General features: G+C 46.2%; 1 protein-coding gene across 5 annotated transcripts in view; it reads left to right on the forward strand.

The window, feature by feature from the left end:
- The window catches only part of MTSS1 (MTSS1, I-BAR domain containing), a 159,548-nt gene that overhangs the window by 126,940 nt on the left and 5,542 nt on the right, over window positions 1-27,066 (forward strand). For 2 of the 5 annotated variants that reach the window (XM_023517122.1, XM_023517117.1), the window contains exons 6-12: window positions 1,868-1,942; window positions 6,307-6,318; window positions 17,021-17,178; window positions 18,205-18,312; window positions 19,621-19,718; window positions 22,029-22,239; window positions 26,168-26,362. In XM_023517122.1, coding sequence (XP_023372890.1) covers window positions 1,868-1,942; window positions 6,307-6,318; window positions 17,021-17,178; window positions 18,205-18,312; window positions 19,621-19,718; window positions 22,029-22,239; window positions 26,168-26,362 — 857 coding nt within the window. Of the gene's footprint in view, window positions 1-1,867; window positions 1,943-6,306; window positions 6,319-17,020; window positions 17,179-18,204; window positions 18,313-19,620; window positions 19,719-22,028; window positions 22,240-25,203; window positions 25,324-26,167; window positions 26,363-27,066 lie in introns of all 5 variants that reach the window. The other 3 variants (XM_003782349.2, XM_023517118.1, XM_023517124.1) reach the window with 2 other exon arrangements.

Below are 27,066 nucleotides of genomic sequence, written 5' to 3' on the forward strand. Positions count from 1 at the left end.
GATCTGCAGCAAAGCTGATTTTATGGCAGGGACTTCCAAATTGGATGTGTAGCACTTTTTATAAGAGTGGCTGTGCTGAGCCTCTGGAGAGAAGGCAGCGGGTCTCTCAGGGAGCCCTGCTCAATCTCTACTCGTCCAGTAAAACAAAGGTCCAATTTTAATGGTGTATACCCTCCCCTCCCACTAAGTGCTCACAGAGAAATACTTCTTAGTTTTTTTCCTTAGGTTTCATATGCAGAGACTAAGGCAGAGGCTATGTCAGAATGTGAATCAAGACCTGTTGTCAGACCCCACACACCTGCTAAGGGGTCCCACACGAGGCAGAGGCCAAGAGGTCATGAGGGTACAGAGCCCCTGGCCCCCAGCTATTGTGGCAAAGCCCTTCTTTTATCTTTGTAAGTCAGCGTTAACTCAGTGAGCAAGTGCCAGGTAGCAGCCACACACACCCCACTCTGCTAGAACGCAGAACATGGAGTGGGAGAGTGTGTATGTGCCCCAAGGGCCACCACGGAAGAGCACGCGTTGGGTTGAGGGATTAGGAGGTGCTGTTTGTTGGAAGCCTGATGGATGGATGTGATTCCATCACCCTGAACTTGGGCCTCTGAGAGGTGTCCTAGCAAGAGGGAAAGCCATACAGAGAAGCAGGGCAGATGGGGCGATGGCTGGAAAAGAGCAGAAAGCTGCCCTCAGGGCTTCAGTCCATCCTCAAAGGCTTTGTGTGTCAAGGCGGAGGAGTCTGGGACTGGACATGGGAGTGGTGGCCGGGCTATAGCACTCCCTGTTTTTGAACAGGGAAGTGGACAGGAAAGTGAACAGTTTCACTTTAGGAGAACTATTCTGGCTGCAGTTCATTTATGCTTTGCACAAATGCTCTCCGTGCCTTGTGTGCCAGGCTCTGTGCTAGGCTTTGAGGACTGAGTAGTCTAGACAGACACAACTCTGTCTTCATGGAGCCAAAGTTTGGGAGTGCTGGTGGTGTAGCAAGGGTGGGAAACATCACTCCAAGGATCTCATGACCTGCGTGTGGGTAGAGCGAAGGAGAAACTGGGGAGAGAGGAGGAGTTGGCTGAAAGGCAGCTCTAAGAGCGTGTAAATGGCACTCCGACAGGCTTGGGGCCAATGGAGGGGAAGCGTCAGGCTGGCTGCGAGGGAGCCATCCAGGTGAAATGTATAGCAGCTGGCAGTTAGTTGACTGTGAGGGCAGCAGAGGAGAGGGGCGTTAGAGGTGACTGGCATCTCAGGTGTCTGTGTGTGGATGGTGCATCGTGATGGGCGCAACAGAAATGGGGAAGTCTGGGCACGAGCTGGTGGGGGAGAGAGCGCGGTTGGCGGGGTGGGGTGCTCATGGGCTCCCCTCTCCTTGCTACTCACGGTGTCTGGCCGGGGGATTGATGGTGAAAGTGAGGCATCTGGGGCTTGCCAGTTTTTTTCCCCATGTGATCTAGTTTCACTAGGGACACTCTTCTGAATTACAACATCTAGCCAGCATCTTTCCCACCTGGGGTTGGTTCTCTTTTGAGCAAGGCTCTGTGGATTTGGGCCTTGGAATAGTAGATAATATTGACAATCTTTCTTGATACTTGAACTGAGGAACTATGGGTTATTTTTTTTATTAAAATAATCCCAAATGAAGTCTTTTCTCAAATCTGGCAACGGGAATGTGGCAGGGAAAGAGCATCATGTGTTTTGTAGTTTTTCATGTCAGTAGCCTCTTAGTTAGAAAACGTCATCATGATTCTGTAGTCCAACAAAGCCATTTGTTGCTTGTCACAGTTTATGTTTTCTGTGAAGGAGGAAATGGCTTTTTCTAAAATAATTCTCTGTTGGGCAAAATGGTAAAATTATTTAATTTTCTACTTTCTTTTAGAATATAAAAAAGCCCGCCAAGAGATAAAAAAGAAGTCCTCAGATACACTGAAACTGCAGAAGAAAGCAAAAAAAGGTAACTCCTAAAATTCTGCTAATGCTGTTGTTACTTTCAGAAAAAATAAATGCGTGCTTGACTGATCTTTGAAGGAGAAGGTTTTGAATTCTTAGACTCCCTTGTGTCTGAAGGACCTGGAGAACAGACAGGAGCTAACAGAACCTATGTGGATTAGTCTTCAGAGGGCAGAATAGGTATTAAGTCAAAGCCCTTGCAAAGTAGAACGTGACTTGTTCCTTCCCCCACCTTTGTCTTCCAAGTTTGACAGTTTTTCCACGTCTATTGTGCTTTGTAACGAAACCTATAAATTTCTTGGAAGCTTTGGGATAATGCAAAAAAGGCTTTATGCAAATGTTCTATAGTAATTATTATAGAAATTATGTCATTTCCTCCTCCAGCTTCTACAGCCTATAATCTCTGAAACCCTTTATTAAGTCTTGTGAGGATGTTATCATAGAAATGGCTGCAGGGGGAGTCAGGAGTCGTTGCCATGTGTGGGGGTTTCACGGTGTTCGTGAAAGCAGGGCTCCATAACTCACTGCTGAAGAGAACCAGGCTGGTGCAAGACACCCCTTTTCCCCATTCATTGTTATATTGTCGGTCACTAACCAATGAATTGCCAGATCATTGTCCCACCTTTGTTCTTCCAGAAGGGACCATGAGTTTAAGGAAAAAAGAAAAATCTAGCCACACCCACTTTGCCAGTATCAGAACATTTTACTAAGACCTAAAATGTAGGGACTTTCTTTTGAGCTGGAGGAGATGACATTCCTTCCAGATCCTAGTATTTTAATCTGCTGCACCCGAGTGATAAAATGGACTCTTCCCAGCAGGCTGCTCTGTGGGTTGTGTTGAGCATTAAGCTGGGACAGCAACCTTTTCAGGGAGGCCTCCCCAAACTGAAGTTTCTTCTTTCCTAAACAAGCAGTTATTTAGAATTAAAAGAAAATATATTTGGAGGGGCAGTGTGGGCAGTGGGGTGATGATAAGACAGGGTTTTTAAGCTTTGAAATTTCTAAAAAAAGGCCCTCCCACCCCAATTCCCACAAAAACCATAGCCCATTTCAAGCTAAAGGCAGCAGAATTTTCAACTACAATCATATTTTCTTTCCATATTGGCTCCAACAGTTTCTTTTGAACATGTGGGTTTTATTTGGCGGGGAGTTGTGTTGTTTTGTTTGTCTGGTGCTTCTCCAATTATATTCTTTTTAACTAGGGCACCTGGGAGCTAGTGTTTGACAAGCAATAGGGCTTGTGGCCAGTAACATGTTAGTGAGTCTAGAGGTATAAATGAAATCACTACCATATTCCATCAACTCTGAGGCCCCCTGAAGAGCAGGCTGGTCAAAATTTGGTGCTGAACTCCACCTAATGGACAGTTTGGCAGCTTTGAAATAGGAAGGATTAATGGGCTTGGGGACATGGTCCAGGGAAGATGCTTGGGCTTGGAATAGGTTTGGGAATTTGGGAAAAGAGTAGAGTTAGGAAAAGGAGCTATTTTCTCTCAGTCCTTCCAGCCTTTTCAGAGGCCTTGAGTTTTTGGCTACCGCGGTGATCCTTTTATCTACATTCTGCATGGAGGCTGAGATGGTCCTGGTCTGTCACTCAGAGTCACTGGCGTTATCCAATTAACAGAATTTGGACCTTTTGGGTGAAGCCCGATAGGCTGATTGCAGTGCAGCATGAAAGGAACCTTCCGGCTGGGGCTGTAGACAGGATAATGAGCTCCCCCATGGAGGCAGGTTGGAGAGATACTGGATTGCGTGTAACGTGAAGAGATGCTTCTGGCCACAGGACTTGGGAATAATTGGTATTTAGCTGTGAAGTTTTGGGGGGTCCTTGGGCCTGAGGGCTGAGAGAGCTGTTATCAGGGGTTTCTGAAGCATCTGTCTTCCTAGCCCATCTTCATACCGGCAGTCTCAGGTACCGGGTCCTTTCCACAGGTGTATTTACGTCTCTAAGATCAGTCAGTTCAATAGCTCAGAATGTTCTGGAGATTTTCTAGTTGCTTCAGAGTACAAGCAGAAAACAATTTTTACTTCTCTCTTTTACAAAAAAAATTTTCAAAAATAGAAGTGTGTTTTTTGGCCCAGCCACTCATATTTGTCTATTTCTGGGTGAATATAGCCTTCTAGAAGGTACCAGACTCATCATCCTGACTGGACTCCTGCTATAGAATGCTCCCCTGGAGGGCCTATGGCCTGAGAATGGATTGAAACCACCAAGATTTAAGGGCCAGAAAAATTCTGGTCATTTGAGGCTTTCATTTGTTTGGGGATCTGGTTAGTTGAAGTTTCCTTTTTAGCTAGAAAACCTCTTGAGGCAAGGTCTTAGACTCTTGGCTTATAAAAGTGGTAGTCTGTTTCTTCTGAGATGTACACCATATATTAGGAGAGAGGAAGCCTTTGGATACATTTTTGGTGTGTCTTGATAAAACTGAAATCTGATTTACACAGCCAGATAATCACTTCCTTTTTAATGCATTTTCAGGAGATTATCAGGCAGCTTTCTGCCATGCCTTTTCCAGAAACAATGATCTTTGATCTAAAAATTCTTCTGCCTCTCTTTCAAAATTCCAAATGCCTTTGTGCACTTGGCTGTGGTTTTAGGGTCCCCCGGTGGGGGCGCACACACACACACACACACACACACACACACACACAGGCTGTGATTTTAGTGAGCAGCTCATCTACCTTACTTCTTACTCTACAGATAATACCTTCGATCACATTCTTTATTTGATTTTTTTTGCTATAAAGAAAGGTCATTTGTGATCTAAAGGTATCTAAATATTTTCATCCCAAAACATTTAATGGTTTGCCTCTTACTAGGTTTTATCTTAGAATCATTATAAAGCACCTCGGGATGTGCTCCAGCTGTGGATGAATGTGCCCAGAGAGAGGCGGGGGCTAGAGAAGCAATCCCCACCTTCAGAGAAGTTTTGGGTGTGTGCACAGGGTCGACACAGAGTCATGGGTACAGGGTCAAGGGCAGAACTCAGAGCCAACCTTGCTTCCAAGGGGAGGAGCAGAGGCAGCAGGATGTTGAAGAAAAGGACCCACCCAGTAGCCTATGGAATCTGACGCCAGCTCACTGACGTTGGGTCCTTGAGTTGATCACGTCTCAGCTGGGGAAGGAAGAGAGGATCAGAAATGAGAGACATTCTGTGCTATTTACCTACTTTTGCCACCTTCCTGTACAGAGTCAGCAGCCTTCTCATTTCACTAACTCCCATATTATTTATTTATTTATTTGCGACAGAGCCTCGCTATGTCACCCTTGATAGAGTGCTGTGGCATCACAGCTCACAGCAACCTCAAACTCTTGGGCTTAAGCAATTCTCTTGCCTCAGCCTCCCAAGTAGCTGGGACTACAGGTGCCTGCCACAATGCCCAGCTATTTTTTTGTTGCAGTGGTTTAGCTGGCCCAGGCCGGGTTCAAACCCGCCACCAATTTAAGTGGAAAATATGGCAGAGCTTTCTGTTTTTATCTGTGAATTAATAAAAGTATATCAGGATTTTTTTTTTTTTTTTTTTTACAATAATGGCTAATATATATCAGGTGCTTATCATGGCCATGTGCCACTTACTACCATTAAGTATTAAATCTAAGAAGTCTTTGGTTTCTTTTTTTGAGATAGCATTTTGTGGTGTTGCCTAGGCTGGTCTCAAATTCCTGGGCTCAAGTGATCCTCCTGCCTCAGCCTCCCCGGTAGCTGGGTTGCAGGTGCATGCCAATGGGACTTTTTTTTTTTTTTTTTTTTTTTGAGAGCAGGGACTGGGACATTGTAGTATGTTAACCAATAAGCTGACATTTAAATAGCTGAATATATCATTTTTCACTGGAGGCTGCAAACACAGTAATACAAATGCGTAAACAGACTCAGAGTTTTTTACCAACAGAATATTTGCTGTTGTACTAAAATTTTTAATTCTTTAACTTTTTTCTTCATTCTTATCCATCCTTAACTTTGTTTCCTAGATTTCCTAGATAACTTTCCAAGTTAAGATACATTATACTCAAAGATTTTCTTGTTAAAGCATCTGAATGGGCTTCTGGACATAGATTCTTCATCTCATTTAAAAAAATCCTTGCTATATTCTCTAGGGGTGATAACTGCTAACTAGGAAGATTTCTGTTTAGAGGAGAAGGAAAGGAATTTCTGTTTAATGAGGCAGGAAAGGGGAACTTGGATGTCCAGCTCTTGGCGGATGTGGGGCTAATCAGCCCTACTATAAAGTTTGGCAGTGAACCACAGACTGTTGAACACACCAAACAAAGGTAAGACCGCTGCTGTTCGAATACCAGTTTGACTTTATTATTTTCCTTTTTGTGTCAATTGTGTATCCTGCACTTTATCACCGTGCGCCACCCCCGCCCAGTGGACGCTTTCGGTAAGTCTACCATCCCGAATCTCTGGTGGCTGGTCACGGTGTGGTCCTTGCTGTGGGCTTTCCGTGGTTGTCCAGACCTGTGCTAGTTGCCCAAATTTTCCTACCAGCTCAGAACTATCCATTGTGCCTACTTAATTTTCTATAACTTTAAGAAAATTTTGTGTGTGTGTGTGTGTTTTAATCATTTTCCTCCTTGGATGTTTGGCCATTTAAAGTGTTAGCACGACATACTGAGAGCCTTTGCAACATCATAATTCAGTAGACTCATGGAAAAAAGAAATACAGAGTGATTTAAACTGTCCTTTCCACAGGCAGTAAACATTTACGCATACATATATGTCTGAGTATATATGTATGTGTGTATTTATGCCACAGGCAAAACATATAAAGCTACACGTCCTAAAATAATTTGCACGTGGAATTTGGTTGTATTAAGCTTGTAAACCATCTTTGACTTTGTCCCTTTGGACCATATACTGTAGTTCTTTTCAAAACGAAGAATTTATATCTTTAAAAAATGAGAAGTATTTCTTATTTCAGTAGAGTGTGTGAAATGTTTCATTTCAAAGATACCACATCTTCAAATTCAATCCCCCAAATGATTCTTCCTGATTGAAGGTTGAGCCTCACTCTGTGGGTAACTGTGCTACTAAAACCTGAAGTCGCTTTTGCAGTCTCGTTGCTGTGCCTCTGTTGAGGACGGTCTGTCTGTGAGGTGTCCATGTGGTTCATCTTGCCTGAGTGTGAACATTCTACTGAATGGGTCCAAAGAGGTTTTTGAATTGAATTCTGTCATCCCCAACAGACCTGATGTACTTGGGTCTCCTCTGTCATGTGGGGCTGGGGTGGTTCCAACTCTGGGGGAGCACAGTCCTGCCTCTGTTTGTTCTCACGGTGACATTGGGATACTCATTCCCTAACTTTAAATATGATGATCCTTTCTAGTTCTCAGTACTGTGATTATGAAACAGCTTGAACAATTTCTATCTTTTTAAATCTTTGGAAGGAAGGTAAGACATAGCCACTTTTTTACTTACTGCAGAAAAATTCACATAACAAAACATAGCATTTTAACCCTATTGAAGTGTACATTTCAGGGGCTTTTGGTACATGCACAGTGTCATGTAGCTATCGCCGCTGTCTAATTTCAGAACATTTGCATCATCCCCAGAAGACCCTTCATGCCCTTGAAGCAGTCACTGGCTGTTTCCCACCACCCCAACCCTCCCAGCCCCTGACAACCACTCATCTGCTTTCTGTCTCTGGATTTCCCTGTTCTGGGCATTTTATATAGATGAAAGCATATAACACATGGTCTTTTGAGGACACTGTCTTTTGACTCTTGAGTTTTATTGGAACCTTTACTGAGAGCCTGGCATGAGTCGGTCTGTGGAATAAATGGGGCATTGTTTATTTGAAATGGTGGCAAGTAAGTTTGGAATAAATGAAGAAACCATATAGCCTCTTGCTTTTGTATCTTCCAAAGATTCTGCTTATCTTTTTAAAAACAATGTTTTTGTAGAGATGGGATCTCACTGTGTTGTCCAGGTTAGTCTCAAACTCTTGTCCTCAAGCAGTCCTCCTGCCTCAGCCTCACAAAGTGCTGGGATTACAGGTGGGAGGCACCAAACCCAGCAGATTCTGCTTATCTTTCAAAGGAAAATTTCGGCAGCCCCTTTTTGCTTTCTCTTCTGTAGGGGCTGGTTTGTAGGGCTAAACCACAATGAATTTGGAAATAAGCACATACGAAAAGCTGCATGGTTTGACGTTCTCATAATTTGAAAAACATATATAAAAAGAGAGAGAGAAGTAATTATTTTCAAAAATTGGGTTATACAATTGTGGGAGATAGCAAGTCCAAAATTCGCAGGGTAGACTGGCAAGCTGGAGACTCAGGGAATGGTTGATGTTACCATTGTTATACTTTTTAAAAAAGTTTTAGGTCATTTTTGTACAGGTTGAGTGTCCCTTTTTGGAAATGCTTATGACCTGAAGTGTTTTGGACTTGGGAATATTTGCATATACATAATGAGCTCTCTTGAGGATGGGACTCAAGTCTAAGTATCAAATTCATTGAAGTTTCCTATTTACCTTATAGACATGGCTTGAAGGTAATTTTGTACAATATTTTTAATACTTTTATGTATGAAACAAAAGTCAAGACTGCATTTTGACTGCAGCCCATCACATGAGGTCAGACGTGAGATTTTCACTTGCATTGTGATTTTCATGCTCAAAAAGTTTCAGACCTTGGAGAATGTCAGATTTTGGATTTTGGGTTAGGGATGTTCAACCTGTATTTGAAAAAATCTACATTCGAACAATGTCTCATGAGAGTTAAAATGTTCTGGTTTAACAGCAGGAGACAGAAATATATACATATATGGAACTCACCTTTGGTCTGCTTAGAGCTATTTATCTTGAACCACAGGTCCCTGCAGAAGCAATGCCTAGGGTTCTCCACATGGAAGGAATTTATAACTTAGCAACAATGTGTTGAGACGGGGAAGGGCTGTACAGTTCCTGTGAGTAACTTCGATGCTCCTGAACTCAGTAGTAGTTTAATCTGACGTGCTCCTTGCTGTGATGAGCATAAGCAAAAGGTATAGCTTGGGGCAGAGAGGGAGGAACCCAGCCAGGCTTGGGGTTGGGGTAGTGAGATTAAGGATGAAAAGGGGTAAGTTGGAGGAGGATGGCCAGGGGGCATCAAAGCACAGGGGACAGTATGTGCTGAGATGTGACTATCACTGCTTGGGAGCACCAGAAGCAGTGGTGGAGAGTAGACATGTCACAGAGGGGTACCCAAGGGGCAGGCCGCCAGGTCCCACCAAGGATGAACTCTATACATGGAGAACCACAGTGGCTCAAACCACTGGTTTCCTGGACAGTGCCCTCCATGATGACCTGCTAGGAAGGCTCATGGGGTCATACAAAAGGAGGGTGCTCAGCCAGACTCCTTCCCTGTGTGAAAGCAGGGGTGGCACAATTTTAACTTTTAGACCTAGTGTGACAATTGGGAAGCCTTTCCTGACCTGAATCAGTGAGGACCTTTGAACTTAACCCAGAAAGCTCCTGCTAAGGGATGTAGCATTTCAGATGAATGCACATAGCCTCAGAGACTGGGATGTTTGTTAGATGGATTTCACACCTGCAGATTCAGGGCAAAAACAAGCCAGATATCCACCAGAGGCCCAGAGCTGTGAACTCTCTTCCTTTGCCCAGCTAGTCTCTGGTAAAGCCTCACAAGACGCAGCTTGAGTGCCTTGCCTGTGACTTTGGGCTCAGATGTCCTGAAGTGTCCCTATGCAGGATGGGACCATTGTCAAGGTACATTGCACCTGGTTCAGCAGCCAGGGCCACAGCAGGGGCCGAGGGCCCAGATACAAAACAACAGAGAATTAAAACACCTTGTTTGAAATATTGATTTCTTGCATCATATAGTTTTCTTCTCCCTGGACAACACTAAATGGATGGTGTGGAGTGTGACCAAGGGGCAGGATGGGAAAGCAATTGCGGCCTCTCTTGAGTTGCCCTGTTTCACAAGACTAATTGATTGGCGTCTGGTGCCATTCTTCCACTCACAAGCCTTCTTCACTAGTTCATTTATTCATTCATGCATTTGTTCAGGACATAGCACCTCCTCTGTGCTGGACTCTGGTGACTGCTAAGGAGGTGAGGGCAGCCTCTGCCCTTCACTCGTCCCCAGGAGGGCAGATGCATATGTGTTCTAACATCAATTCTGTGACCCTGGTTAGGTGTCCTACAATTCAGTTCCATTCTGGCACTAGCTGGAGTTCATGTAGCCCCCACAAAGTAAAGGCTCAGTCCCACAAGACTACCCCAGCTGGCCCTCCTCATTTCTGCTCAGCAGACCACAAATTTGGGGTTTCCTATGACCCCTTCCCTCCTCTAGTTCGATAATTGACTAGAAGACTCCCAGGTCACAGGAAAGCACTTACCCTGTGGTTACTGACTTGCTGTGAGGAGCGCAGCTCACAGCCTTGTGTACCATGCTGGAGACGTGGCTTTTAGGACTCTGCCGAAGCCCTGGAGGAATTCTTGGCTTCTAGATAATTTCATGACAGTGTGTATTTGGCTTAGACTGTGGCTTCACTGGAGATCCAGTTAACAAGTGGCTGTTGTCGAGGTGAGAGATGATGATGCTTGGAGTTCAGGGAAGTGGCCACCAGATAGAGAGTCAAGGACTTTTTAGGAGAGATTTAAGTCAAAGGCAGAGATGTTGAGGTGATGGCAAGTTTCGGATCAGGCACGCAGGCTGCAGATGGTAGAGTTTCTTTAACCACAAAGGAAGAAACATTTTGGAATCCTGAGGATTCTCTGTTTGAGACACTCCAGGTGGGGAGCTGCAGGGCAGCGTGGAACATTTTTTCTCGTTGTTTCCTGTCTCTTCTTATCCTTTGCTTTGATGAGCAGATGATTGCTCAGGGACTAGTGAAGCATCTTGGTGATGAAATAAATACCTTTAGTGTGGGTGTTTAGAATTATAGGATCTTTTGCATTTCCTTACATCAAAGAAGACCTTGAACTGAAAGCAATTTAACCCCTGCCCCCTGCGTACTTATCCCCTGCTAATGTCCTCAGCTAATCTCAGAAGGACGGCTTCAGAGATGCTGCCCTGGAAGCTGATAGCACCTGCCGCCTACTGAGTGCTCAGCACATGCCAGGCACTGTTCTGAACACTTGATGTGGATTAATCCCTTTGCTTTCACATCAACCATGTGAGCAAGGTGCTGTTATTATGTACATTTCCCAAGTAAGGGGAAATTGGGAGCACAGTGGGATGAAAAATAACAAGAAATTGAGTTCATTTGAAAAATGTTAAAGCTGAAGGACATTAGTCTTGTCTGATCAAATCTATCTTTCTTTTGATTCCCGATTTTATTTTTTAGTGAAATCAAAGAAAAACTGCTGTGAGAGTGGTGCCCGTAGCTCAAGGGGTAGGGCACTGGCCATATACACCCAGACTGGTGGGTTTGAACCTGGCCCAGGACAGCAAAACAGCAATGACAACTACAACAAAAAAATAGCCAGGTGTTGTGGTGGGCACCTGTAGTCCCACCTACTTGGGAGGCTGAGGCAAAAGAATCGCTTAAGCCCAAGAGTTTGAGGTTGCTGTGAGCTGTGACACCATAGCACTCTACCAAGGGTGCCAGAGTGAGACTCAGTCTCAAAAAAAACCCCAAAAAACTGCTGTAGGGTATTAGGAGTAGAAGATGACTTATAAAGGGATAATGAAGGCAGCCTACTATTGGTGGGAAAAGGGAATTTGTCATTCCAAGTAGGAATCTCCAGCGTCACTTTGCATGTGCATTTTAGGTCTTATATTTTCTATTTCACTATTTACGGCCTGTATTTCATCTAACTCTAGGATGCCATCCATCATTAGAGTCAACATTATTTTCCAGACTGCTAAAAAAGAAAAAAACAAAACAAAACTGCCTATCAAACTATATAATACCCTGGATTATAAGACACTTCCACAGTGGGGAACAAGTGGCTGAGAATGAAATCCAGCATGTGTGTGTGTATGTCAGGGGCAGATGGCAGTCATCTTGCAGTATTCTAATAGTTTCCCCATACGTTAGTCTCAGAAAAGAGAAATGACTGGATGTCCTGGACTCCTGATGGCAGTCTTGGCCCAGTGCATCCCAGGTCTGTTCTTACCTCATTGGAAAGCCCCTTGCCTGATAATGGACCCTGGCGTGGTGACTGTGATGGGTGCAGAGTGAGTTGGAGAGGCTGGACCAGTACAGATGATGCTGATCACACTCGACTGGCTTTTGTTTGGCTGGTCAGCTCCTGGTAGCTTGTTTCCAGCATTTGTGTTTGCTGTGAAGAAGAAGCATAAAGAACGTGGGCTTCTGAATGGGGAAGACCTGGGGCTGGATTCTAGATGTACCTGCGACTAGCTTGCAGTAATTGTGGCCCTGTGTCAGCCACTGTACCTCCTGTAGTCTCATCTATCAAAAGGGACATTGATTCCTGCCTTGAATGTTTATGCATAAGATTAAGGAAAGTAAAGTATAAACATTGGGAAGTTGATACAGGATCTTCATTTCATTCCTGAAAGCTTTGCAAACTCTCCCTACTTAATTAAACATTCCTTCCTTCTTTAGGGGTGCTGCTTGGGCCCATAGCATGGTGCCCATTTACAGTGCTTTGTCCCAGGAACCCTTACAGTGAAGATCATAATCATGATTTCCCCGGGAGAGGGAGAGTAGCAGAATTCCCTAGCACGAACACACCAAGACCTAGAAACTGGCAGTGGGGGAAAAAAAAATTCTCAAGACTGAGGATGCCTTAGATCTTACAGAAAAAGCTGAAAGCACTTCTGTGCCTAAGGATTCTGTCTGGGAAGCCCAGCTAAGGCACCCCCTCCCTTCTCCTTTTGGCTGCTTACTGAGTCCTAGCATTTGCTGGTTCTGAAGTGTTAGGCCAGTTGAGGGCGTGATGGTGGAGGCCAGCGAGCAAACTCAGGACAAGTTAGTATATCAGGGCCTCCTTCATTTGCAAATATTTGCACACTTGCCGTCATCCAGGCAAGTGTGCTGAGTGAGAACACACGGAACTGAGCAGACTCACTCAGAGGTTCTGCCCACGTGAGGCTGCTGATCAGTAGGAGAGACTGATGTCAATCAAATAACTGGAGAAATTAAAAAAGACAGAATTCAAACTGGGGGAAGGATAAGCATAAGGAGCGTCTGAGATCAAGTAGGAGAATCCCAGCCTGGGAGGGGTTCAAGGAGACCTTCCCTGAATGGTCCAGAATTAAGCCAGACTTACAGGATGAACAGATGTACAGATGTTAGGCACAAGGAGGAGAGTTTACATGAAGATGGGATGGAGCCCAGACCCCAGAGGATGGAAGGGAGAAAGGGAGCAGGAGAATAGCCCGAGAAGGCTGAGGCTGCGAGATGGGACGGCATGATTCTGCTTAGAGGGCAGGCCGTGCTAAGGACATCGGGCTTGAGAGCGGTGGGAGCTGTTGGAAAGGAGTAATAACAGTATTTGCATTTTGGAAGTAATTCAGGGCTCTGGGGGACCTGGTCTGAGTGAAGCTGGAGTGTTGCTTTCGGGGTTGTGAAAGATCATGGTGGCCCAGTGAGGATAGAGGTAGCAGAGGTCAGACAAGAGGGTGGAACAAGTCCTCGTGGGAGTAGGAATGGTAGGCAGGACCTGTGCACCAGGAGTCAGCGGTGAAATGAATGGGCTTTTGTATAAGCAGAACCTCCATAGGTGACCCCCTTCCTATACCGACCACCTCCGTAAGTTGACCTCATTTTCATAGACTGGACAAGCACCAAGTGTATGAATCAGTACGATAGGCCTAGTTCCTTATGTTGACCACCTCCATATGCTGACCAGTTTGTTACAGTCCCTTGGGTGGTCAACTTACAGAGCTTCTACTGTGTACAAAATCAGCACCAGTACAACTTGGAAGCTGTGGACCTCAAAAATATCCTTGCATCATAAAACCAGTGCATCCAATAGGGACATGGAATAATTTCTTCCACAGTTTTTTTAATAAATATAATTATATGTTATATTTAGTGAATTTAAGAAATAAACATTGTGTTTTAGGTTATGATATATCCAGAATGGAATGTTCTCACTATGCCTACAATTACAGAAGTCTTTACAGATTGTACTTATTTTAGAATACTAGTTTGAGAGACCTCTAATCATTACATAATACATATTTAAACTAACGTTGCTGTAATCAGAGAATAATTTAAACTTGTGTTTACCAAATTAGATAATTCTGGGTTTTATTCCCTTTTTTCTTTCTTATGCAGATCTATTACTTAAAGTTAGTATTATTAATTATAGGTAGACAGGTGCCTTCCTTGTGAAAGGAAGTAAAGATACTTATTTTTCCAGTTTCTTATCATCATAGGTGGTGGTTTAAAATAAACGCGACCACAGCCAAAGCACATCCAAGCAGGTTTGATCAAACAGTATGCATTTCGGTCTGCCTTCTCCCACACTCTCCCACACACCTTCCTCTCTCAGAGTTAAGAACATTGTGATGTGGTCCTCAGCCCTCCAGCACAGCAACCAGCAACAAGCTACACAGCCTCGCCCAGCAAAGCCCAGGGCTGGCCAAGCTGTCTTGCCCGGGACAGAGGAAAAGTGAATGTTCAGGGCTCTCCAGAGCTTTGCTGCCAGTGGGGTTGTATGATGTACACATTCGGTGCATGTGGGTTCAGTTGCACAAGGCAGCATTTTAAATGGAAGAGAAAAGCCCATTTTCATAGCGCTGATGACGCCCAGCCTTCCCTCTGCGAGCCCTTGGGCACAGTGGTGGTCTCCAGTTTCTTATATAGAGGACCCCCCTTAGCCTTAGTGTCTTATATAGAGGACCCCCTCTTAGCCTTAGGGAATATGTTCCAAGGCCACAGGAGCGTGACTGAAACTGCTGCTGGTACCCGACCCTGTCTATACTGTTTTTTCCCCTATATAGGCAGCCCCCTGGTGCATGACCAAGATAGATTCTATAAGTTATTAAGTTGAATTTGGATGTCAGTTGGAATGGGTAGATTTACTATTACCGATAATAGCCTCTGTTCCTAAGTGCAAGCCACATGTCAGTCGGATGCTTGTAACTCAGGGACTGCCCGTACGTTATATGCCTGTGATAAAGTTGAATTTGTAATTTAGGCACAGTAAGAGATTAGTAACAATAACTAATAATAAATTAGAAGAATTATGTACTAACAATATACTTCACTACAAGTGGTGTGAACGTGGTTTTCTCTCCTCCTTCCTCTGCTTTCTCCGGCCCCCTCTCCAAATATCCCACTGAATTGCCCCATCAGGTAACTGAGCCTGGAGGCAGAAAGCCCTGTGGATGAGAGGGCACTGTTGTCAGGTGTTGTGGGATAAAATCCCTACCTGGACGTCGATGTTGTATACTGTCCACATGATACGTTTGTGCTCACTTGACTACTGAGAGTTATAGTCACAGAGCTGTGCATACTTTAATGGCCATCTGAGGCATTTTCAAGGGTGATCTTTGACTACATTTAATTTTCTAATTATATGCTAACTTAGAATTTATGTCCTGCCTGAGAAGTAACTCTTCCTTACTCGATCACCTTGTCTATCGGGATGTTCTTCAAGCCTGACTGCCTCTTGCTCCAAATTAAGCTTTCTCATCTGCTTATAAGAGAAAATGTGGAACACCTTCCTACCTCTGAGACAATTTTCCTCACCCTTTTCCTTCATAAAATCACATAGCATGTTGCTTTGAATGTTCCCTACATCATTCTAGGAGAGGTAAACAGGTAAGGGCCCTTCCGACACGGCAGCAGGGTTCATTCCCTCAGCTTCAGGGTGCAGGGCAGAGACTGGGCTCAGTGTTATGGGAGTCAGGCCATGTGGGCGCTACCCTGGCTTTGTGCCTCGCCCTCTGTGACCCTGGATAAGTCCCTCAACTCCTGTATGTCTTGGCCTCCACAGAAACAAGAGCATCTTGGCCCAGTGGGATAGCTTCTAAGCCTCCCCGCAGCACTAACATTCTGTGTAAAACTATTAGATTTTTTTTGAGCACTTGCTATGTATCCATATGACGCTTATACCAGGGGCCATGCTGGGATGGGCCAAAACCCTGCCCTGATGAAGTTTAGAGATTCTCTCTGGTTTGGGAGATGGGAGACCCAAAGGTGTGTACCCTGTGATGACACTTCTGCCCCCACCTGTAGATCAGATTTCCAGGAGCTGCTCCCCTCAAGTGCAGTGCCTGTTTGCCTGGTTTATCTTCTAGTGCAGCAAACTGCTGCTGCATGGGGCCAGAACCGGTCATGGTCTCAGGCCCAGGCTGCCTGTCTATGTCACACCGCCCCACTCTGCCACTATTGGGAGAGCCAGTGCAGGCAGTATGTAAATGAATAGAGACATGACTGTGTTCTAATAAACTTTACTTACAAAGACAGTTTGCTGGCTGTGTTTTAGAGTTGTTTAAAAGGTGAACACCCTATCTTAAAGTCTAGCCATGGTTCCCTCCGCATAACTGCTGGCCATGGCCCTGGCCAGATGATTCTCAAATGTGAGCCAGGCACGGCGGGGGTTCTACAGTTTTTCACCAGCAGAGACCTGACTGAAGGCCTTTTTGTGACTGGATTTGTTTTACAGGAAGAGGATTTAGGACTCTCCACTAGGGAATTAAACTAACTGCTAAAGGTTCCCGGGGGCCCCCGAGGCAGGAGAGCTGCTGCTTGCCACCTTTGTCTTCAGGGACAGAAACTTTGGCCCGAATAAAGTCTCCTTAATTGAGGTCAACCCAACAGAGCCAGCTTGTGCCCATTTTTGGAAACGTCCGCAGGCCCTCACCTTGTTTCTACATCCCTTATCCTCTTCAGGATGTTCTAAAAGAAAGGAATACTGTCTGGCTGTGTGTCCTGGGGGTTTGTTGGCAGAAGGCTCTACGCTTGTTGCGAAAGGCGAGAAGGCGAGTCCTGAAGAGCCACCCCAGGACATCCTCCATGTCATAAGTAGACAGTATAGGCTGCCCTGTGGGCACGGGAAATTGGGAATGGCGTGGCCTAGAAAAGCAGCCACCTTGAACCCCTTTGTTTAAGTCCTGGGTTTCGACTTCAGCCAGGACCCCAGGGAGGAGGAGTGCTCGTTCCAGAAGCCAGTGTTTCAGCAAGCCGTGCTTGCACCTTTGTTTTATTTGCAGGGAGAGGTGACATCCAGCCTCAGTTGGACAGTGCCCTCCAAGATGTCAACGATAAGTATCTCTTATTGGAAGAAACAGAGAAGCAGGCCGTCCGTAAGGCGTTGATTGAAGAACGCGGCCGGTTCTGCACCTTCATCTCCATGCTGCGCCCGGTGATCGTAAGTTGCAGGAGGCTCCTGTCTGCCCACCCACTGCTGAGTCACTGAGAATCCACTGCCTGTCAGGAAACATGACGCACAGTCATGTGTACAGACCAGTGGCTCTGTAGGAGCAGAGGGCGTGTGGCCTGCTCTCCTGGTCACAGTTCTCCACACCTGTTGTTCCACTTTACTTTTTCTCCCCAAGTCAGAAAGGCCCTGGCAGAGTGGTTCTCAAAGTGGGGTCCCCGAACATCACCTAGGAACTGGTTAGAAATGCAAGTTCTTGAACTCAGCCCAGATCCACTGAGTCCAAAACTCTAGGGGTGGGGACCCAGCCATCTGTTTTTTAAGCAAGCCCTCCAGGTAGTTAGAAAGTCACGTTCAAGCTGAGGAGCAAGGATTGACCATGAGATGAATCAGGAAGCACCTCCAGGAATCAATTCAGACTTAATTTTTAAGCAGATCCTTTGTATGCTATAACTGGTAATGTTTGCTGTAGGCACTTTTGGAATCTGATAAAAAGGTACCAGCTCACTTCCCTGCGCCCTGGCAAAGTGTCTGAATCTGAGTCATCCCCCAAGTATAGGACTTCTTCGGGGGTAATTCTTGTTGGGACTCATGGCGGAGGGAATGGGATGCTTCTTCCATAGTTCTCAGCTCCCACCTTCTGTGCCATTTGCTAAACTGGTGGAAAAACACAAGAAAGAGGGGGACAGTTAATCTCTGTTGAACACACGTGGACTGTCACGTAAGTTTGGACCAAGGTATCTTCAAGTCATGTCATTGAAAATGAGCCACTTCAGAGAAGGGCCTCGACTCGTGAGGACACAGGGTCACACGCCCCGTGGAAGCCTGGAAGCCCTCCTGACCCCACGCTCACTGTGGACCCGGCTCACAGGTCACCCCACAGTGATGGCAGACTCCCGTTTACTTTCCATTTACCAAAGGAAAGGGCGTTGTACAATGACCCTGATACGAGCAGTGGGACTAGGGATGAAGTGGTCAGTCGTGACAATGACATGCTATGAATGGCTTTTCCTTCAGGAGGAAGAAATCTCAATGCTGGGGGAAATAACCCACCTGCAGACCATATCGGAAGATCTAAAAAGCCTGACCATGGACCCTCACAAACTTCCCTCTTCAAGTGAACAGGTAGGAGTCACGGGGGGAGCAGTCAGGGGAGCAACAGAGAGAGAGGGAGTTCAAGGCCCTGAGTGGTGCTCCCTGGGGTACTTATCATCTCTTAAATCATTTTCATGTTTCACCATGTCCTTTACATTGTAATAGAAGGTAGTTAATCATCATAGCTGGCCCTAGTGTAGGACCCACTGGGTGCTGGGCCCCATCCCAAGGTCTTTACTTACCAAGACCTCCTCCGTTCATCTTCACCATTCCCATTTTATGGAGGAGGACACCGAGGCACTGAGAGATGAAATCACTCAACTAGGGTCACCTCGCTAGTAAGTAGAGGAACTGGGGTTTGAGCCAAGCATTCACATCCCAGATCCCACACACTTAACTGCTGTGCCACCCACCCTCTAGAAATAAGCTGTCCTAGGAAGGTGACAGTGGTTTGCTTTGGTTGTCATTGTCAAACAGTCTCCATGTCTGTCATTTTAATTGAGCAGCGCATGGAGATCTCTCCTGTCTTACAAAAAAGATGACTTTTTGATGCTTTATTTGTTTGGTTTATGTCACATAACACTATACTAAGTGGGAAGAGACATATTTGGAAGCACAGCTAAATCACACGCTGGCATTGGCCTTTTACATACAATTCTTGTTGATTCTTTGGAGAACCAGCTCAGAAGAGAAATTGAGGAGCTTGTATTTTCTGTTCTATGAAGCTGTTTTTACTTGTATTAGACCAAAACATGCATGCATTCACTCAATAAATAGGAATTTATTGAGCACCTCTTACATGAATTAAAGGTGGACCTTATGTTCAAGTGGGTCTTTGTCAAGCCAGGGTGGTGGATGTAGAAATAATTGTGAAAGATTTGGCCTGCTTGTGATTCCTGTCAGGCTTTAACATTTCTAGTCCTGGCCAAACAAGGCACAAGTGATGATTGAATACAAGTGGTCAAAATGCACGATCAGTAGCTGAGAAGCCATTACTGCCTTTATTGTCCTGTAAGGTGCAAGTCCTATGAATTCCAGCTCTTGTACGTTGTTAACAGGTTACTGTAATTATTTTTTTCCTCTCTCTGATATTTCCTGGATTTCCTTTTCCCTTTGCCCCCCCATTAATTATAGTTGCGCTTTTTTCAGAAAAAGAAATATGACATTGGTGGGTTGATGGTATATTTCTGCAATTAAAGAAATTTGTAACTTACCACTTTTTCCTTCACTTCCTACCCCCTGTGATGGCAGCAATTCGATATTACAGTAGGTACCGGGGTTTGATGGCTAATGTTTTCCTTCTAGCACCTCAGTTACCCAATTGGCTCTGTCCCCTAGGTGATTCTGGACTTGAAAGGTTCTGATTACAGCTGGTCCTATCAGACGCCACCCTCTTCCCCCAGCACCACCATGTCCAGAAAGTCCAGTGTCTGCAGGTAAGTGAAGCTGGGGGCCGGGCTTGCTTTCGGGATGTGTCGTTTTTCTTTATGTCAGTGTGAGCAGTAGAGCCAGTCTCTGTCTCCTAGAACGGCTCGTTTTCCGCAGGAAATGGGGAGATGATCAGCTGAGAGAAAGCTAATGATTTTGGTCTCGCTCTTTAGTCTGTGCATTAATTTTGAATCAGAAAGAAACCCCATTACCCCTAGACTAGCAAATGTATCTTGCTCTCTCTTACTTGCGTTGTGTAGGGATTTTCCCATGTTATGAGATTGCATTTGATTCTCCTGTTTGATAGTGAAAACCACAGGGACTAAAAAAGGATGAATCTAGTTTAATTCTTATACAGGCTGAGCTGAGCTGTTGCCAGAACAAATGAAGGAAGTAACAATGGCTTAGGCCTTCATTTTCTCCAGATTTTTGTCTTGGGATTTCATAAGGTAAACAGAGTTCTTGCTCTGTCAACCAAAACTATGAACCACCATCACCACCGCCACTGCTCTGTTAACTCCATTCCCTATGGAAACATACTCAGAATCATTTGGAATAATTCCGCCTTCTACAGAACTGTGGCCTACCAGTCTTCTATTGGAAGACCATCCTAGGAAAGTTTATTCTCCTCTGAATGATGAAAACATGAAGTTATCATTTATCTTTCTTGGTATACTCGTCTCACTAATCTTTTTATTTCACTGTACAAAGCCAAATGAGTTTCTTCTTGCTGTGTATTATCATTGAGAGCAAAGAGCAGGATAGATCTGCTAATGTGTGTACTCCAGTATGTTTCCTTTCACACTTGAGCTCGTACAATATACACTCAGCAGGAAGTTCAGACTTAAGAATATCCTGACATTGGGCTCCTGAAGATGCTGATTAGTTTGTCCTCTTTCATAGTGTGTGTGTGTGTGTGTGTGTGTGTGTGTGTGAGAGAGAGAGAGAGAGAAAGAGAGAGAGAAACAAGGCTATTTGCTTTTTGGCAGCCCAAAATAACTCCTTTCATTAGTGTAAGACAGAGTTGCATGGTGTCTTTTCTTCCTTACAATTTTAGTTTAAGTAGGAAAGCATGTTGCATTGACATCTGCAACTACAGGGCTGCTGGGGTAGAGCTGCCTCGAGCTTTACAGTCAGTCCCCAGATGCCCTCTTCTGGCTGATTGGAGAGAAAGACAAAAACCATGGTATTTATCCCCCAAAGCTACAGTTTCCTCCAGCATATTTCCCTGTATCTGTCTGAACATTCGTAGTATGAAATCCTGGTTAAGACACCCCTGCAGTCCTTATTAGCTACCAGAGTTTGCAAAACACAATGTCTTACAGCATTGAAAGCAGAAGTCGCCAGCTTTCTACTCCCAGGCTGTTTATTTCTTCACTTCAGATATGCGTCTACAGCTGCCCTTTATGTATTTCAATTCTGCTTGTTTGCACCCTAGGACTCTCCTCAGTTTTCTCATTTTCGTGATCTGAGTTTTCTGAAGCGAGCCGTTCTTATGAGTGGAGATGGAACGGAACGCAGACAGAACACCCAGCGGGGGTGTGTCGTTATTTGACATTCTGTTTACTGTTCCATCTCTGAAGCAAAAACTCAGCGCTGATTCCCTTTAGATTCTGGAAGCTGCCTCTTGCTAGGTGTACTATTATACCAGACCCACAGACAGTGTAACAAACACCAGGGGTCAGGGGGAAAACCATTAACTAAAATGTCACTTTATCAGTGAAGGGTAAAACACACACAGACATACTGAGATGATTTGCTGATGTGCTTGCTGGTGGTCCTGGTCAGGCCCCACCCCTAGGGTGAAATCACTTTGGGGAATCCATCAACAGTGATTGTCTGTGTTGACCTTGGTCACCTGGACCCAGATGGTCCATCTAAGGACATTCTGACTGAGTCATGCTACGGCCTTAGTGGGTTTTGCCACAGGGTCATGGTTCCTGCAAGCAGATGAACAGACAGATGAGCCCTGTCCCTTGTCATGCCGCTGGCATCCGCTGCCCTAGCTTTAGTGGCCAGTGACATTGTAGAGCTGATTTTTAGCATCCTAGACCCCCATCCTAAGAATGCCACACTGCACTGAGACCTAAGTCCTGGTGGTGTCTTTACTCCTTTGCTCACCTAAAAAAGCCTTTTGGGTATCAGCTTAGTGATCTGGTATGTTCTGAAACGTGTCTCACGGTTTGCGCTGCTTCTAGGAGCAGAGAGCTGAGCGCATTCTGCTGTGCTCTTCCTTCCCCTGCCCCTTTTGTCTTTCTCCCCTTCCTCTCACTTCCCCTTTCCCTTCCTTGCCCACCACCCTCTGCCTGTCCCCACAGCAGCCTGAACAGTGTCAACAGCAGTGATTCCCGGTCTAGCGGCTCCCACTCGCACTCCCCCAGCTCGCATTACCGCTACCGCAGCTCCAACCTGGCCCAGCAGGCACCCGTAAGGCTGTCCAGCGTGTCCTCCCACGACTCAGGATTCATATCCCAGGACGCCTTCCAGTCCAAGTCACCTTCCCCCATGCCGCCAGAGGCTCCCAACCAGGTAAGAGTGTTTGGGCTTTAGGAGCAGCTGTGACACCTGGTGCCCTGACCACTGTGAATGGCCAGAACCAAAGAAGGGCAGCAGCTTTTACAGACTGCTATCTACTGCCTTGAGAAAACTCTGGTTTAATTTCTCATCTTAAATGTGTTGTTCCCCAAAGGGAGAGAGACTGTATGTTGGGTTTGAAGCCTGTCTCCATGGTGGTAATGGTTGAGCCACCACATTGATTTGGGCAGCTCTTACACGTAAGTGGACAGATTGAAAGAAGTTGTCCACTGTCTGGTGACATTGTAAGTGCCCATCCTGGTGAGATGGTGCAGTTACCAGGCACTAGGGCAGTAGGGACACCCTCAGTGCTCCTTCTCAGGTTCTCTCTGAATGGCTGAGACTCTACCATTGAATAGCAGCACTTTGGGCACCCTTCCTTGGCACTGTCAAGTTCCCTTTAGCCATTTATGTTGATAGGAGAATGAATTGTCTGTGCCTCTTCAGATAATTCTGGGGACACTGTGATCAGGGATAAGGCAGGGTGTGGGTTCCACGGTGCTAGGCCCAGCCCAGCCCGATTCTAGCTGCAGCAGAAGACCGGAACTGGGGAGGGCACCAGAACACCCCTCCTGTGCATTGTCAGTGTATGTGATCCCTGTGTCCTCTCTCCCTTAGTGCCATTGGGTTGGCCCTGCAGCGCCACCTGCTGGGAAACCCGTGCCAGAGCGCTGCGTTTCTCACCTGAGCGCAGCACTCCCTTTTTCATTGTTCACCACACCTGGGGGACAGAGGCCCTCTAGCTCCTCCTTGGATGGACACTCGATTTCAGATGGATACATGAAGAGCTAAGAGCCATGGCTCTAGTTTTAAAGTGCTTGTCCCAGCTGGGATGCTTTGGCTTGGTCTGCAGCCATCCCCTGAGCCTGCCTTGTGCCTTACTAAACCGTACCTGTGTGGCTTGCAAGCAGAGCGTGAGCAGTCAGGAGGGCAGCAGGAGTCCGCAGTCCTCTGAGGCTGTTCTCATGTGCCGCATAATTGTGCGCTTGTTTTTAACTGACTGAAAATTAACACAGCACTGTGCTGACACCCCTTTCTAGGACAGAGAGGCCTATGCTTTGGGCTTACTATATTCCAAAACCATGCGTGAGCCTGGCCAAAGCGGAGTGTTTCTGCCTCTGATGATGGGGAGGGAAGCAGAGGGGGTATGTTGGGTTGATGTAAATCTGAAAGCCCATGCCCAGAGTATGCTTGGCTGGTAACTCCAAGGTAGTTCTAATGAGCTCAGGGATGCTGCAAAATGTAATAAAATCTATCTTTTAAAAAGGCCTCGTAGGTGCCTAGATTTATAAGGTAGAAAGGAAATATGAGGAAATTGTACAAGTCACATGAGCCAGAGCATACATCTCCTGAAGGTGGTAATGGCTTTATTGAGGGTGGGAAGAGGGGAGCACACACCTAAGAGGGACAGGACACAGGTCTAGATGAAGGCCAGGTGATGGCATTTGTTCAGGATTCTCCTGTTTCCCTGCCTTTCACTTTTTCCAAATTGTGCCTTAACCCACTTGTGCCCAGGAGTGGGGCTGTGTCTTCCGTGAGGGTCTCACCCTGGAGCCGCTCACTCCATCTGGGGCAAAAGATTCTTTAGAAATTGAGGTTTAGAGGGCTTTAAGCCCATCATCACTCAGCTGAGAAGTGGCAGAAATGTGACTTCAATCCAGATTTCAGGTCCTGGGCTGCAACCAGCCCCAGAGCTCAGGGTGCAGCGTCTGTCTGTCTACCCTGGAGCCTCTCCTTGTTTCAGCCTCACGTGCCATGGAGTGTCCCTTTGATTCCTTGCCCTTTCAGGACAGGAAGGCTAAACCTCTGTCCCTTTCTTCTTCTGTGGGTAAAAGGGACAGAAATATGAATCTGGCCTCCTTGATAATGACTACAGAACACTTTTAGGGAAATCATGGGAGGGAAGAGTTGAGCTTATTTAAACACACTTTTGTCAAGCCAGAGATTGAAGTTACAATGAAAAACTTAAAACAAGTATCAGGGTGAACACAAGGCAGCACTTGGGGGACCCAGTTTACATGAAAGAGGTGGTCCTTGTCACTCATCCATTCAGTACTTTTTAAGCGCGTGCCACATGCCAAGTCCAGGACTAAAAACTCAGAGTGTAATGGTGAACAGAGTGACAGTCCCTCTGCTTCAGCTGAGTGTCATGAAGCCAGGCTGGGAGCATGTGCCCTGGCCAATCTTGGGAGTCTGATAGGGACCCAGGTTTAACATAGGTCAGCACGGAAGGGGTAGTTTCCCAAATTGCTTCATCCCTCCCCACAATGGCCACCAGAAGCACTGTGCTGACCACTGGATTCGCTGTCTCCAACCCCCAAATCAGTCTCCAGACAGAGCAACCTCAAAGTGGAAACTAGGGGACCCCAGAGGCTGCATTTGATGAAGGGAGAGCGGCAAGTAGAGCCATTGTAGGCAGACATGTAGCAAAAGCTCAAGCCACGGGGTCAGCCCTCTTGCCATAAGTAATTCCCATCCCATGAGGGACAGGCCAGGCAGGGCCTCCATGGGGACCTGGGCTAGTGACATGGGAAGAGAAGCCCAGGAGAACACAGCACTGCTGGGACTAACATTGTCATGCCTGGATGCTCCAGGGCCAGGTGCACTTTCAGGTACCAGCAAAAGACACAAATTCATGTCCTCTGTGGGCTTATGGTCTAGTGGATTTAGGGCTGGCTGGGTCTCACGCTGCTTTTCAGGGGCTTGACAACTTCTATATAGATGCAACTTTGGGGAGAAAATAACCCTAACCCTTTGCTTCTCTCACTCTCCCCTCTTCTGTGTATATGTCTCTCTCTCCTCTCTCTGTGCGTGCCCTCCCCACTCCCACCCTCATTTATTTATTTTTATTTATTATAATTTGGCGGTGTGTGGTTCGGTTCCTGTCGGTCCCCTCGTGTGGCCCCTCCCCTGCTGCAGAACTCGTCCAGCTCGGCCTCCTCTGAAGCCTCTGAAACCTGCCAGTCAGTGAGCGAGTGCAGCTCTCCCACCTCAGTCAGCTCGGGCTCTACCATGGGCGCCTGGGTGTCCGCAGAGAAGGTGACCGCCCGGGTGGCAGCCATGGCGGCCCTGTTCTCCCTGGTCCCCCCACCTTTCCCCTGCCTGCTGCTTTCACAGCCACAGGAACCTGGAAATTCAGAACTGACATCAAGGCCCTCTGGGGAACAGAGGGTGGGACAAGGATGAGGGCTTTTTCAAACAAGTGCCTGGCTGCTAAACAGTGATCGTGTGGTCATCCTGAGGGAGAGGAAGGGGTATGGGGAATTTGGAGGTGTGAAGGCTTCTTCCCAGACCAGGTGTTGTGTGCACATCCATTTCCCCCTCCCTTCCCTATCCCCCCCACAGGACCATTGGACAGGACATGTCACTGTGTCAGAGGCTGTGTGCTTTTCTGCCTTTTGGTTTGCAAACCCCCACCCTCTACCCTTGATTCGGAATCTGTTCCTGATCAAATGTAATGATTTTGGAAACCTAGCATGAACTCATTCATTTGAAGCCGCTTTAGAATCTTTTAATTTGCATAATGAGGTGAGCAAATCACTACCACCATGAGATTAGGTTTCGTTAGTTACGTAATCAAAAAAACCTTGAGACTGCCACCAGTTAAGGGCACTGACCAGTTTCCAGACTATTCTAAATGTAGGTCAAATATTTTTGACTCAGTTCTTACAGAGTGTCAAATAAACGTGCGTTCTTTGCACCCTGGCCCTTTTCTCTTGCATCATGGATCACCCAAGATCAGCAGAGCCCTGATGTTGGTTTTATTTATAAATACCAGGTTTCCCCCTCCCTTGAATGTCAATGCCATCTGTATCTCCACACTCATCCTATTATATTAATTTTTTTTTCCTTTTTTTCCCCTCCTTGTTTGTTTTGTTTCCAGTTGTCTAACGGGTTTTCTCACTGTAGTTTATCAAGTGATTCCCACGTGGGGCCCATGGGTGCAGGCCTTTTCCCCCACTGCCTGCCTGCCTCCCGCCTGCTCCCTCGGGTCACCTCTGTCCACCTTCCAGACTACGCTCATTATTACACCATTGGGCCCGGCATGTTCCCGTCATCTCAGATCCCTAGCTGGAAGGTTTGTGTCTCTCCTCCCCCTCCTGTCCTCTCCTCCTGTCATCGCCTCTGTGCTCACCCTTCTGTTCTGCCATCCTCACCCTGGGTCTCCCCTCACCCCTTCCTTTCACACTCTGCCTTCTTCCCCATAACTGCCTCTCCCTCAGTAAATTCCCACTGGGGGAGAATCAAAGAGCAGCGGGCGGCTCCACGGCAGTGATTTCCATATGGAGCTGAGGCTGAGGAGTCTTCCTCTGGGGAAGTGCGGTCAGCCCTCCGCCAGTAGCAGCCCAGTGCGCATTGCAGGGAGCATCAGTTCCAAGTTGAAAGGTCCAGTTCTGCCTCAAGTTGAAATCTGCTGGGTTTATCCCCCTTCTGGGGCCCACCTGAGGGTGGCAGCATCATCAGAGGCACCTCCAGGTGACTGGGAGGGGCTGTCCTCAGCCATGTCCCCCAAGCATTTTCCCCTAGTAAGTCCTCTGCTGGGTTGTGGTAACACAGCCATAACCCAAAGTGTGTTTAGAATTTTTGTGTTTAGGTTAAAAAAGTGTAGGCAGACTTTATTCCTAGTCTCAATTGTTTTCTATGAAAACATATTTAATATAAAAGCAAAGTTTTAAATTATAGGGAGGTACTATCTTTTGAGAGGAGGACTCTAATTTGAAAAGCAGGCCCCTTGGCTGCCAGTGTTGGGCAGATTTTGACTTCAGCTCTCACAGGTTGCAT

The sequence above is a fragment of the Otolemur garnettii genome, unplaced genomic scaffold, assembly GCF_000181295.1.
Source record: "Otolemur garnettii isolate 467f Iridium unplaced genomic scaffold, OtoGar3 scaffold00004, whole genome shotgun sequence".
Classification (NCBI taxonomy): Eukaryota; Metazoa; Chordata; class Mammalia; order Primates; family Galagidae; genus Otolemur; species Otolemur garnettii.